Source organism: Brachyistius frenatus, unplaced genomic scaffold (assembly GCF_029030835.1).
Source record: "Brachyistius frenatus isolate BFR_SWC_R1_liver_20210118 unplaced genomic scaffold, ASM2903083v1 Contig_3, whole genome shotgun sequence".
Classification (NCBI taxonomy): domain Eukaryota; kingdom Metazoa; phylum Chordata; class Actinopteri; family Embiotocidae; genus Brachyistius; species Brachyistius frenatus.
The window spans coordinates 432106-445949 of NW_027210602.1; the positions used below are offsets into that span (position 1 = coordinate 432106).

Below are 13844 nucleotides of genomic sequence, written 5' to 3' on the forward strand. Positions count from 1 at the left end.
TGCGTCTTCACTATTTCGTATGAAATACATTTTGGAGTGTCTAAGATATTTCGAAACTTTAGGCCCTGAGACTCGGCCGGTGGAGAAGCACTGGTTTAGCGAATGCAGGCGATATCGGGACTCGGTCTTACCCCCGGCGAGGTGGCCACCACTCTGTAGGGGAACACGAACAGATCCAGACCCACCAGCTGGAAGATGTTCTTAAAAAGGCCGATGATCTGCAGAGCGAGCATGTCCTGCAGAGACAGAAACACGGGAGGTTTACGGAGGGAATAAGGAAAAACCCACCTCCGATAATCGACGGTGTGACAGAACGGGAAGTTACCTGTCTGCAGTCGTCTCCCACTTTAAAGATGGCCGCCTGCCAGCAGATCCTGTGCGACTCGTCCGGATTGTCCTCTCCGTCCTCCGCGGAGTCGGCGGGGCAGCGGAGACCCTCGCGCTCCAGTTCGCTCACGCCGCAGCGCTTCACCTTGAACTTGGCCAGGTAAGGAGCCTTGGCAGCGCTGCGGAGGCACAAAAACACTCGAGAGTCACATCAAACAGGTGAAAGTCCTCCATGAAACCCCCCCCCCCCAGATAAAGACCCGGACGTTACCTCTGCATGGGAGTCCCCGACTTGTAGTCGATGTCCAGCACGATGGCTTCGGGGTTACTGGGCAGGTAACAGCCTGGGGAACGCACGCAGCAACAGAAATAGAGAAGAATTAAACCCTTCTTTACGCCTCAGATGTTGGTAGAAATCACGAAACAAACAATCTGCACGTGGGAAATATGTTTTATATTGGAGAGCTGGTTTGAAACGGGGAACACGAGTTGTTTCTTGGAAAGGAAAAAAAAAAAAAAAAAAAAAAAAAGGTTTTCTCTGAAACCGTAGAAGCTGGAGGATAACAACAAAACGCTGAAAACACACAAAAGCTGCGTTCCAAATTGCTTATTTTTTGTTTTTACTACCCGTACAAAGTACGTCCTGCTGCCTGCGGTATGCATACGGACGGGAAATACTACTTCATCATAAAAACGCGCCTTAAACTTGTATACATATCCGTAGTGCAACATTTGAAGTGACAGGAAAAAGATTTGGAACGAATACGCTTCTGGATAAGAAGAAGAAGAAGAAGAAGGAGAGAAGAAGAAGAAGGAGGAGAAGGAGAAGAAGAAAATTGTCTGTAGTGGGAAGTGTGATACTTTAGAGATTTGGTTTGGCACATCGTATTACATGCTCTATTTTTTTTTTTTAAATTTCAAAATATACAATTTCTATCTATATATATTGTATAATGTGAAAAGGTTGAATGAAAGACTTGAATAATGTGTCTTTTCAGTGGCACCTGGCTGCAGTTTGATGTCGGACAGAGCTTTGAGACACGCTCTCTTTCTCTCCTCCCCCTTCGGAACCGGCCTGAAACACAAACACAAACACACACACACACACAACAGGGTTTGACCGTCGCCTCGGTTACCGGACAGAAGCTAAACGTTTTGGCGGCGCGGAAGCTGGCGTGTTTTTACTTGATGATGGCCGACACGTTGGTGATCTTGTTGAAGAAGTCGAACTCTCTCTGGTAGAAGTCTTTGGCGGGACCCGACAGAGAACCTGTGATCTCCTCCACCATCTGCTCCAGCAGCTCCCCGATGTCAGCTGAGTCACACACACACACACACACACACACACACACACACACACACACACACACACACACACACACACACACACACACACACACACACACACACACACACACACACACACACACACACACACACACACACACACACACACACACACACACGTCAATGAGCAGGGAGTCAACGCGATCACGTCAAATTCACTTGAAGCAATTAGACCTGATAATATTTCTCCATCTTATTATCACATTCATTCAATACGGAGGAACCCCGGAACGGACAGAAAAGAAGAGGAGAGAAAAATGACAATAAATCAGCTGAGAAAATGGATTGTGCAGACTAATGAAAACTGCAGCAACATAAACTGATATTCATATATCTGCCACGAGCGCTGAATTAAATTTCTCCACCTTCAGTTTTCCATCGTCAATCATATTTCAGTTGATTTGTGTAACACTTTACTTAATATAAAAATATTGATTTACTCTGTGTTGGTTTTTCCCTCCTGTGATAGACGGTGTGGGGGGGGATGAAGGGTGGTGAAATCTGCCGACATGTCTGTTTCTACCAAGCATCAAGCAGCAGTGACGTCGCCTGTTGGTTTGTGAACGTTATCAAGCCTCCAGTTCAGATTTTGTCCGTCACCATCTTGCTGGTTCGGAGCGGTTTGGAGCAGGAAGTGACCATATTTGGACAAGCTGGGGGAGGAGCCAGCGGTGGATCTGACTGATCTGATTGGAAACCTGACGATACTACGTCCCGCCCACCGATAGCTGTAACCTGACTGCACCAGAGACCTGTCAATCAAACAGACACGCTCCCAAAAACAAGTCTTTTTGAAGCTTATTTTCTAATTAATGACGGATTATTTTCAGATGGACCTCCAGAAAACTAATAAGAAGGAGTGACTTTAGCTAACAACACCGAGATAACTGGTGGAGACACTTTGTATTTGATGAGAGAAGTTGAATGGGAGTCTATGGAGCCGGAGGCATTTTGGAGCCGACCTCTGGTGGTACTCAGTGGTATTGCAGTTTAAGGCACCTCCGTGTCGGCATCATTTTTCAGACCTGGAAGCTACGAACACTTTTATACACAGTCTGTGATTTCTATTGAAATGCTAAACAGTAGATTTTGTATCTATTTGTCCGTCTTAAGTATTAAAATAAGTAAAAATGAATTATTTATAAGTTTTTTTGTTTGTTTTTGGAGCCAGCCCCCTGGTGGCCATCAGTGGTATTGCACTCCATTTTTAAATGCTGTGAAGATGAAGTTTCTACTCACGGTCTTTGTGGTGTCCCTCCTCATCCATGAAGATGTTGGTCTTCATGTTCCAGATGAACTGATGGGCGAGAAGCTGAGACTTCTGCGCCGCCCACAGGATGTACTCTCTGACGTAACCCATCTAAAGGAGAGTTGGGAAGTTCAACTTAATAAATGTCCTGGGAAAAATTGTATTTCTGTCGATCGGCTCGTCGTTGAAGCTCATCGCTCTTCTCGATTGGCTACCGATCCTTAAGTATGAAGTCAGTGTTGATGTTTACCTTATCATAACGAAGAGCCTGTACGATCTGAGGAATGTAGAACAAGATGGCGTCCTAAGAAGAGAAGAAGAAGAAAAAAAAGAGTGGGATTATTCAGAAAGCTGTGACTTTCTGTTGTTGTTGGTAAAGAGGTAACATTCAACAGCTGCGTGACCTACTGGAGGAAACGAGCGCAGCACTTTGACCCCGTACTGAGCGGTGAGAGGATGAGGAGGGTACATGCTGCTGAAGTAGGACAGGCCGGTGGGCGGGTCGGCCGGAGCCCAGCACAAGATGTGGCTGAGCTCGGGGGAGTCGGCGTCGATGGTGTGCCACGTCACCAGGAACTGGTTGAGACCGGGAGAGGAAGTATTCAGTCACTAACGCAGAAGGAAGATTCCGGAAGTTTTACTTTATAAGGATGGGGGAGTTTTTACCTTGACGGCCTCCGGTACGTCACTGACTGCTCCGGGGTCCAGACGCACCAGCCGGGTCACCTCAGCAACGATGGCGTCATTCTTAAACCTGGAAACCAAGATTTTAAAATGATCTACAGACTTAAACTTAATTTTTTTTAATGTTGAACTTCACATGTGCCACGTAAGAGGTAAAAAAAAAAAAAAAAAAAAAAAAGGTGTGATCCACGGCTTCTCTTGCACTTCCAGAGCTGCAAAAATTACGGCGTGAAGTAGGTGCAAATGTCCGATTGTCGGTTTCAGAAAGTTGCAGAAATTAATCTATAGACACGCGCCTTTGGACATCTGACCATGAATCCAGAGCTCAAGTCAGCAAAACTGACTCGGTAATGTCAAGTGTAATGTATGCATTTTATTGCCTGTTGTTAAGAAAACACACAGAGAAAGCGCTCCCACCTGGTCGGTAACTGCATCGCCAGGTAAGGCGCGATGCCCCAGGCCAGGTTGACGTTGTCCTTCCACTGCTTCTCCGTCAGACTGATGTACTTGGACCTCCAGTTGGCGATGCTGGTCTCCACCGACTGCTCGGTGGCGATGGCCAGCTCCTGAGTGGACAGCGGGTTGTACCACGTCGTCAGCCGCTCGATCTCGCTGGCCTGGAGAAGACGAGGGTCACACGGACAAAAGGCGAGATTGAAGGGCAGATGATAACACGCGGGAACCTCCAGAGGGGTCCGATCCTCCACCGGCACTCACCAGCAGCGCCAGCAGCAGAGTCCTGCGCTTCATGTAGTATTTGTGAAGCTGCGTTCCTCGGTTACTCTTCTTGGACGTGCCTGAGGAAGAGGAGCAGGAAGTCAAACCAGCCAGTTTGTTGATCCTTTGACTTGTCCGACCACCACTCACTGCTTCGGTCTTTGCTGCGATTACAGTCTGGAAACTCTGTTCATATTAAGGTTCGTTCATCCGGTGGTCAATGCTCCAATAGTTTTAAAATGAATCCCAGGTGTACAAAACGATTGGGAAAAAAAAAAAAAAAATCCTCAATTTTCTTTTGTAATCACTCTCCCTGCCAGAAGGGGTCGCCAGAGTTCTTAACGGCAGCTTCGAACATAGGATGCAAAAACTTTTGTAAGACAGAATTTGGTCTCAGAATCATAATCTAATATTTTTTTTTATGCCAAATAAGATTGTATGAAGTTAAAGTAAAGATTCATTACTTTATATGGCTGTTAATGTACGACTTTTGGCTCCTTGCGCGTGCAAAAATGCAACAATAAGCAACATAAACCATATAGAAAATAAACAATAGGCAATGTCATGTATGATATAAAATTTTGTACATCACACATAAAACGAGAGCTGCAACTGTTGAATATTTTCTTGATCATTCGTGTAATTGTTTGCACTGCGATATAGCTAAAAAGAGATACTTAATACTTTCAGAGCCCATCAGTGAATTTCCTGTTTGGTCCAAAATCCAAAGACATTCAGTCTATTAGGACAAAGAAAAGCAGCAACTTTGGATTATAAAATGACAATTAGAATAAAATAGAACTCTTCCGTACATAATTTTGCATACTACTGCCTAGTTACGCGCTTACATACTGAATACTAAAGGAAAAGCTAGCAGGAGGGAGACTTACAGTCACAGTTATATTGCTCGAACGTTGTTTTGCTTGATTAGCCAGCACAAAAACTTGCACGTTTACGATGAGTCGGCTAATTGTTTCAGTTCCGAAATATACAGAAAATAAATTTGACTGGACTGAAACAGCTGGTTAAACAGACCTCGGAGTTTAAAGTGGTGATAAAAAAAACAACAGCCGAGGAGAACGGCACACGTACAACTACCTGATTTCTTGGACGCGGTGGACATGCCACTGGACAGCGGGTACGTGTTGATCCACCCCTGGCCGCTCTGCTGGGAGCGAGAGCTGGAGTCCATGCTGCTCCTGAGGTCGGCCGCGTTCATCACCGACAGACTGTTCAGGGACGCGTCCTGATTGTCTGTTTACACACAAAGAGGTTCAGCGTGGGGTCGGGACACACAGAGCAGACTGCCAGTAAAAAAAAAAAAAAATTTAAAAAAAATATCTATTCTTCATATCATCCAATTAAATGTAAACAATCTGTTTGAGGGCTGCATGAATCTGGATGAAATGAAAATCACAAGTTTTGGGGGTTTTTTTTTAGATCACAATTCTCTTCAATATAAACTTTTATTGCTTTTATCTACCGGATACAGTAGATAACAAAAAAAATATGATGGTGCCGGATATAAGATATTCTGGTAAAAATATTACTAATAATAATATAAATTTGTTTGTTTAATTGAGGAAACCTTGTAAATTTCCGATCAGTCGTATCAATGAAATGTTGCTACTTAGCCGAATAAAAAAAAAAAAACGACGGCTCAAAATGTTTAAAAACTACAGACTTCACGTGATTTATCATCATTGATGAACCTGACACAGAATATTGCATCTTATTAAAACAGAAAATAATGACAATGTCTGCTAGGGAAGCTAAAGGAATAGCTATCCTAGCGATGCTGCGAGCTGCAAGCAATTCTCAGCGGGCGGGCAGAACTCGGCAGGATAGCTGTCGTGATACTTTCAACTCCGGACAACAGAAAGCGAACGCTCCTTTTTGAATTAAATAAAACACTAAACTAAAAGACAGCCAGCTTCAGTCTCTTGTCGGCTTCTATTTTAACCTTTGAACCAGTATTTTTCCGAGCGTTGTCTTTTCGTCGGTGTCTTTGCTGCCGGTATTCGCTGCTTTGCATCACGTGGTGTCACGCTGCTTTTTTTTTTTGTTTTGTTTCGAGTACGAGTACGAGTAGGTGCGCTTGTTTTCATATAGCTGTTGTCCTGAATGAAAATGCGTTGTCAAATGACTGAAAAACTGTTGTCATTCTAAAATGAGATTGCGATTTTGTTTACGATTAATTGTGCACCCCTGATCAAAATAAAGGTTTAACGAGAGAGTTTCTTACACACTTAATGTTAACAATATTACGTCTTCTAAACATCGAAAAACAAACGATATGATCGATGATGAGGGAGTTTTTGGAGAGCGAGATGAACTGTCAGTTACGTCCTCTGCTGTTGAGATGGTCATGCGTTTGAAAGCAGAAGAATCCAGCGTAAATGTCGGTAGAAGCCCCCTCGAGCCGCTGACACCGGATCAGATGTTGCTGGGCTGATCTGATCCAGGATCTGCACTCTGAGGGCTCGTCTACCTGACGCGGGTCGATGATGTATGAGAATGAGTTGTTGTTGTTTTTTTTTGGGGGTCGTCGGCGATGAGGAGGAGGGGATTTTCTGGGGTGGAAGAAAAAACATTTTTTAAATTTGTGGTTTCTTCTTTCGATGCCAAACTGATCGATTGAGGTGGGGGTGGGAGAGCGGGGGGAAGACGGGTGGGCTGACATGATGGAGAATCATGCATGTTGACGCGGCTGACAAATTTGTGCTTTTCCTCACAGCTGCTACACTTTAAAGATAAAAAATTTTAAAAAAATTTAAAACTTTAAAAAAAAACTGATCGTGCTAGCATGAAAAGTTGGAAAAAAAATAAATAAATAAAAGAGGGAAAGAAAAAGTAAAAGCCTGAAAATAGTAAGAGTAACCACAATGAAAAAGTTTAGGAGTATAAAAAAAAGGCATGAAAATGTGACTAAAAAAACCCACTAGATTCACATCATAAAGAGATAACAGGACGTTTCAGCTGCACTGTGAGGATAAGCAGCATCAAATTTGACACGCGTGAAAGCATGCCCCTGCCGCAGTGCAGGCCAAGCTCCACCGCTTTAGGCTTACTTAAGATCGATATCGGAGAGGTGCTGGACACGATAAGTGATCCGAATATCCCAGCAGAGAGTGTGCTCGGGGCTGGGGTGGTACCAAGCTCACCGGGTGGGACCAAGTGGCACGCTGCCAGGTACTTCTTGTCGGACAGGATGTTGGCATAGAAACGGATCATGATGCAGATGTCCTCGCGGAGGCGCTTGTCACCCTGGGTGGGAAACTTCGGAGACACGCTGGAGAGACAGGAAATGGAGAGTTAAATTATCAGCAGTTGAAGAAGATATTCAGTTTCGGCTCGGCTCGACTCTAATCTACTCGCTTTTTTAGGGTTTCCGTCGGGCAAAAGTTGTGGAAAGCAGCTGGTACAAGTTTTGGTATCACGACTGTTGAGGTTCCAGGCAACTGAGCAGATACAAAAAAGTGACTTGTGATTGAAGACCCCTGATTGGTCCAAGAGAATCATCGCAATTACTGCGTCACTGTGTGGTGACACCGGACAACCTTCACAAACCTGCCAGTCGTAACTAGGCAAGTTACTTTGATTAATCATTAATGTTCAGTTGCTGAAGAAAGGATTCAGCGAGTGTACGTAGCTAAGAGGACGTCATGGATAGACCGCATAATAAAAGTGTTCGTCGCTTCCAGGTCTGAAAAATGAGGCCGATGCAGAAGTGCCTTAAGCTGCAATACCTGTTTCCATAGACTCCCATTCAACTTCTCATTAATTTTTCAGTTTCCTGTATGCCTTTCTCTAAATTCACTCTTCCAGATGAGTTTTCTGGAGGTCCATCTGAAAATGATCCCGTCATTAATCAGAAAATATGCTTCAAAAAGATGTGTTTTTGGGGGCGTGTCTGTTTGATTGACAGGCCTGTAGCGCGGTCAGGTTACAGCTAGCGGTGGACGTAGTATCTTCTGGTATCCGATCAGATCAGTCCGATCCACCGCTCGCACTGCTTTTTCTGCATTTGTTGACATTTTAAACACCAAAATAATGTTCTAGCAGAAAAAACTGTCGACACATTAATCGGTTGTCTGGAAATGTCTGAAGAAGAAGTGTGTGTCCGAGTCTGTGTGCACCTGAAGTAGTCGAAGGCTGTAGAGTAGATCTTCTCTCGGAGGACATTTCTTACAGTTGAATTGGTGACGACGTCAGAGTGGAGCAGAGCCAGACCCAAAGTCAGCAGCCTGCAGCGCAGAGAGATAAACTCACTATAAACAAAAATTTTGCATTCTTAAATTTTAAAACAGTTTTTTGTGACGACCCCTGAAGGAGTACACATCGAACGGCAGAAAGATTTATCACGGAAGTCATTAAACACAGCATCCATCGTCTGAAAGATGCACGCGTGTTACGTACCTGAAACGAGGTCCGATCGCGGCCACGTGGCGGTTGAGGCTGCCCTTAGCCCCGCCCACATTCAGAGACATCGAGCGTTGCATCAAACTGCAAAAGATCTCCACTTGATCTGCGCTGGAATACTTCGCGATCTCAAACCTCTGGACCAGAAACTGGAAGAAAAGTGGCAAAAAAAAAAAAAAAAAAAGTGGGAAAGTGTAGACCGACGGATAAGAACCGGAGCAGAAAGACTTTGATCTGACCTCGATCCAGATGTGGTGGGGGGTGATGTCTGGAGGGCAGGGGATGGGCTGGCTCTCCTCTGAGGCAGCCAGCGGATCGGCCTCCACCTGAGTCTCTGAGAACAAGCCCATCTTCAGCTCCACCGTCATCTGCCACGCTCCCGCCATCTCCCGCATGAACTACGCGGGCAACAGAGGAGACTCACAGTGTGTTCACGATCCAGGTGCACCGACGGGACAAAAAGAACGAATATAAAACGCGTCTCCGTACCGGCACTTCCACGCCGACGCGCGCCGCCAGCAGCCACTCCCAGCAGGCGATGGCCGTTTCCATGCCGTGCTCTGTGAACATCTTGAGAGGAGACCAGCAGAGGTGGTGCAGCAGCTGAGGGTCGCAGTCTGGACACCGGCCGGGAGGAAACAAACACCGGCAGTCAGACAACGAATAGTAAAGGAGGCATCGCGAGTGATGGCGGGACGGCAAAGAAAGAGTCAGACCTTTGGTGCTGATGAGCAAAGCAGCCAGTTTGAACATGGCCTCGGTGAAGGCTTCGGGCTGCCCCGAGTCCAAAGCCTCTCCCATCTGCTTTATCATCAGCCGGCTCAGATCGGAGTGTCCGCGGACCGCCTGAGCGAAGTGGATCATACCTGAAACCTGCAGAAGAAAAGATATGAGAATAAAAAGAATATCTACCGAGCAGTTCGTGTCCACAAGATTCGACTGCATCACGTTCTGACTCCGCTACATCTCCAAAAGAAATCTCAGAAACTGAACCTCTGTTCTTCCACAGACATATTTCTAATATTATTTGGAATATCTTCTGACATTTTGGTACCAAGTGAATCTTTTTACAAAGTTTGAAATAATTCCCTCAAGGCACTCCTGAGATATCACGTTCACGAGAACAGAAACCCGAAGACATAAATCCTCCGGCTGGCTACAGAGCTGTTTCTAAGTGGACACAGGCTATAATATTTAGTATGACTTTACCTCTCCAGCATATCTGTTCCTGAGGTTGAGGGAGGCCATGAAGTTGGAGTAATCCTTCTTCACACAGGCGGGTCTCTCCGTCAGCTGAGTGGACTGAAAGAAAAAGATGGCAGAGAAGATAGAAAATGTCAAATGAAGGTCATGAACCGAGTGTCAAATGTAAAATATAAATAAATATATTGTTTTCAACCTCCTGGGTAAATAACTAAGATTATAATACTGTGGTATGTTGTGCTGGAGCCCTCGTTTTTTTTCTTCGTAAATTTTCTGCCCACATTTTGGATATAAAACAAAATGACAACTTGGTCTGATTGACGAGGTAAAGCGATGTGATTCGGCCACGCCAAACAAACCAAACCATGAAACAGCTGTTCTCACACGACCCACCCCGAGTGTGGTGCTGTGTCTGTTGTAACCGGCGAAGTGCAGGATGCTCTCGGTGGCCATGGCCAGGCCAGTGTGCTGGGAGAGACCCGACACCCAGTTCTGATGCTTGTTCAGGTACTCCTGAAAAAAAAAAAATAAACACACAAGGTGCAGTAGTTTAAAACCATAATATAAACAGTTATGATAATGTATTTATGATTAGCTCTACATGCGGAGGTTTTATGTTTTACAGAACTACATGTTTCATAATAAATGTCACCTGTAGGTGGGATTTGGTCACAGATGGAGCCCACTTCATGGCCTCTTTAAGGATCTCTCCGCAGCGTGCAGCAAAATCCTTCACGATGCTCTACAATCATAGAAATAAAAATGATTTCATATGTGACATGTTTGAAACAGACAGATTTACACATACAGAGGGAGGACAGTTACAGTATTTACAGTATACAGTGGTCAGTGCCAAATAAATTATGAATTTCAGAATAAAATAACATTACCTCTCTGGCTTCGTATGTATCTGGGACGGTGATTCTGTACGGTGTGTCTGGGATGTCGTAATAAGGCTGGTCTTTATGAATGTCCTGCAATGCATCAAGATAAGTATTGAAGTCATGTACAAGTATAAAGACACACAGACATGTTACACTGTCTAAATTCGGCCTATTTAACTTGCAGCCTGTGGGCCGGATGCATTTCGGCTGTCGCCATCTTGCTTTTTTGGAGCCAGAAGTGACCATTTCTGAGGAGCTGGGGAGGAACGAGCGGTGATCTAACTCAGTCTGATTGGGAAATCAAGGACACTATGCCTATAGCCTACCGATAGCGGAAACCTGAATGCACCACAGGCCTGTCAATCAGACAGAAATACCGCTTTTTAAGGCCTAATATCTAATAAATGAAGGAATTATTTTCAGATGAACCGTCAGAAAACTAATAAGAAGGAGTGATTTTATCTAACTACGAAAAAATAACTTGTGGAAAACATTTATTGACTTTGTATTTCATGAGAGAAGTCAAATGGGAGTCTATAGAGCCAGAAAACTTTTTGTGGCAGTCGGTGGTATTGCACTTCACGGCACATCCGCGTCGGCCTCACTTTTCAGAGCGGGAAGCTACGTGCACTTTTATATAAAGTCTTTGAGCCCGAGTCATAGACGATTTATGTGCGCAACCTTGGCGACAGGATTGTGTGGGGATGAGGAGGGTCAGTGTGCGTGCGAGTGTATTTGTGCGTGTGTGTGTGCGCGCGTGTGTTAGTGACAGCATGGGCTGTGGTTGACTTCAACAGGATAACACCTGGTCCACACCTGCTGTTGTTAAGCTAAAAAAAAAAACCTCAAAGCTTCTCTCTGGACCCTAAATATACATAAATTTGTAGACGTACTATTAATATTACACGGTTATTTGTAGTTAATTAAATTACAAAATATTCTGTGTCGGCCACGAACCCCCTGTGATTTTTATATTTGGCACACTTCTTACTGAAGTTGACCCACCTCGGTTCACACGGTCACCACTTACCGCGCTGAGTGAGAGGGAGAGCGTCTGCAGGATGTCCAGCATGGTCTTCAGCACGCGGCCGCTCCACAACAGGTGGGGGAAACTGGGGGGGGAGATTAACACGGTTGAACACCACCGATTACAAACCCGCATTTTGAAACGGTTTATAAAAGAGTCGGTGCGACGTTTTCAGCAAATGAACACGTGTATTAATGCGCCCTCACGTTTCAGCCAAGCCGGACAAATACTTGTCGGCCACCCTGCGGATCCTCTTGTGGATGTGGTTGAAGTTGACCAGGAGGAACTGAGCGTGGCGTTCCAGCTCCTCCTCGTGGGCTTTGGTTTTAGCCTGAAAAAAAATAAAGGATTATGTCGATTTATTATTGATTATTCTGAAGATGACTTTATCAATCAAATGTTTGAGGGTGGTGCAAATTGCCAAACACAATTCTGTAAAGTCTAAACTGATGTCACGTTTTCCTTTACCAGCGGTCCAAAGTTTGTTTAAAACAGAGACCTATCAAATAAATATTAATATTTTGCACCTCTACAGAGCAAAGCCTTCATAAACATGCAGTATTTCTTTAATTTTAACCTGCTAAAAACCTGATGTTTTATTTTAAAGCAAAGAAAGAAACACAATTTGACTGTTGAGAAACAAAGAAACACTCTAAACAAGCTATAAAAGAAAACGTCTCACTTTGTCAGCCATCATGTGCAGGAAGACCTCAAACACCTTGTCGCTAACGGCGATCACACACTGCATCATACCTGCAAGGATATATTGAACATTAATGGATAGAAATAAAGCAGAAACACTATTTATTTATCTATTTTTATATCTTTTTTGTTTGCTGTGCTCACCAGATTTATCCTTCTGTATCGCTCTGTCTTCAAAGTATCGAAACATGACCTGGAAACGGTCCGAGTCCAGAGAATGCAACATCCTGAAGAAAACCAGGCAGAATGAGGGTGACTCTTTAAAAATCCCTGTACAAAGTCGAGCTCGTGTTTATGATGCAGATTTCATGTTGGCGTACCTCATGTACTCCAGTCTGTAAACAGACAGCAAATACGTGGACATGGCAAAGTCCAGCTTGTTGATGAGAGCAGAGACCTCGGGAGGAGGATCCAGCAGGTTGATGATGGTACTACGCAGGTCGTTCAGCTCCGCCTGAGATTCAATAATCAGCCATGAATGAGTGTCAGAACAGAAAGTACGAGGTGTGATGAAAAAGTTCAGTCTGTTCCTGTTGAACGCAGCGCAGTGATGCATACGGAGCAGCAGGAAGCAACGACCTTCATGAGGAAGTATTCCAGGTTTCGTCTCTTGATCAACATCAGCACCTGAGTTCCACACGTTAACGTGAACGCTGCTACGTGAACATTTGGGATTCCACCGCGGACCTGAAACTGGAGCAAAGTTTGTGTGACGAGCCGGGAGAAGTGTTCTGAGTGACGTTCAACGTTTCAAGAGGAGGCGGAGCTTCACCGTCCAAGACCGAAGAAGGCGCGTCAGGTCAGGAGACAACAGGTGGGTTTTCTTTGACGTTGGCGGGGTTGTGTCACCGTGAATTCGTCCCCCCAGGGTCAGACTGTCAACACCGAGCTCTACTGTGACCTTCTGAGGGAAAACATTCACTGTGAACAACCTGAATTGTGGCGCCATGGCAACAGGCTTCTCCAACATGCCAACACGCTCACTCACAGGCGAGAAGAACAATCAGGAGAAATCACTGCATGGGCTCAGGAACACTTGGCTTAAGCAGGCGTGTTGAAGACTTTGTTCCCACAAAATTTTACTCAAAATCTGATGTTTCTCTGCTCCAGTTTCAGGTCCACGGTGAAATCACAAATGTTCACGTACCGGCGGTCACGTTAACGTGTGGAACTCGGGTGCTGATGTTGATCGAGAGACGACACTCGGAATACTTCCTCATGAAGGTTGTTACTTCCTCCGTGTGCATCACATCATAGGAACTTCCTCCTACAGTATGTTTGT

The 13844-nt window shown here is 44.8% G+C and overlaps 1 protein-coding gene across 5 annotated transcripts in view; it reads right to left on the minus strand.

Annotated features, from left to right (window-relative positions):
* The window catches only part of pi4kaa (phosphatidylinositol 4-kinase, catalytic, alpha a), a 33833-nt gene that overhangs the window by 7080 nt on the left and 12909 nt on the right, over window positions 1-13844 (minus strand). For 2 of the 5 annotated variants that reach the window (XR_011311009.1, XM_069701064.1), the window contains exons 22-48: window positions 12883-13016; window positions 12707-12789; window positions 12543-12613; window positions 12067-12191; window positions 11864-11945; window positions 10840-10923; window positions 10602-10691; window positions 10343-10462; window positions 9956-10048; window positions 9463-9619; window positions 9236-9363; window positions 8986-9144; window positions 8744-8895; window positions 8464-8571; window positions 7396-7616; window positions 5420-5578; window positions 4325-4404; window positions 4025-4224; window positions 3590-3677; window positions 3332-3499; window positions 3174-3227; window positions 2914-3034; window positions 1513-1642; window positions 1332-1402; window positions 599-671; window positions 326-506; window positions 132-236 (exon numbers count right to left, since the gene is read on the minus strand). Coding sequence is in view for 4 of the 5 variants with exons in the window: in XM_069701064.1 (XP_069557165.1) it covers window positions 132-236; window positions 326-506; window positions 599-671; window positions 1332-1402; window positions 1513-1642; window positions 2914-3034; window positions 3174-3227; window positions 3332-3499; window positions 3590-3677; window positions 4025-4224; window positions 4325-4404; window positions 5420-5578; window positions 7396-7616; window positions 8464-8571; window positions 8744-8895; window positions 8986-9144; window positions 9236-9363; window positions 9463-9619; window positions 9956-10048; window positions 10343-10462; window positions 10602-10691; window positions 10840-10923; window positions 11864-11945; window positions 12067-12191; window positions 12543-12613; window positions 12707-12789; window positions 12883-13016 (3237 nt within the window). In the remaining variant the exon portion in view is untranslated. The remainder of the gene's footprint in view (window positions 1-131; window positions 237-325; window positions 507-598; window positions 672-1331; window positions 1403-1512; window positions 1643-2913; window positions 3035-3173; window positions 3228-3331; window positions 3500-3589; window positions 3678-4024; window positions 4225-4324; window positions 4405-5419; window positions 5579-7395; window positions 7617-8463; window positions 8572-8743; window positions 8896-8985; window positions 9145-9235; window positions 9364-9462; window positions 9620-9955; window positions 10049-10342; window positions 10463-10601; window positions 10692-10839; window positions 10924-11863; window positions 11946-12066; window positions 12192-12542; window positions 12614-12706; window positions 12790-12882; window positions 13017-13844) is intronic. The other 3 variants (XM_069701090.1, XM_069701082.1, XM_069701073.1) reach the window with 3 other exon arrangements.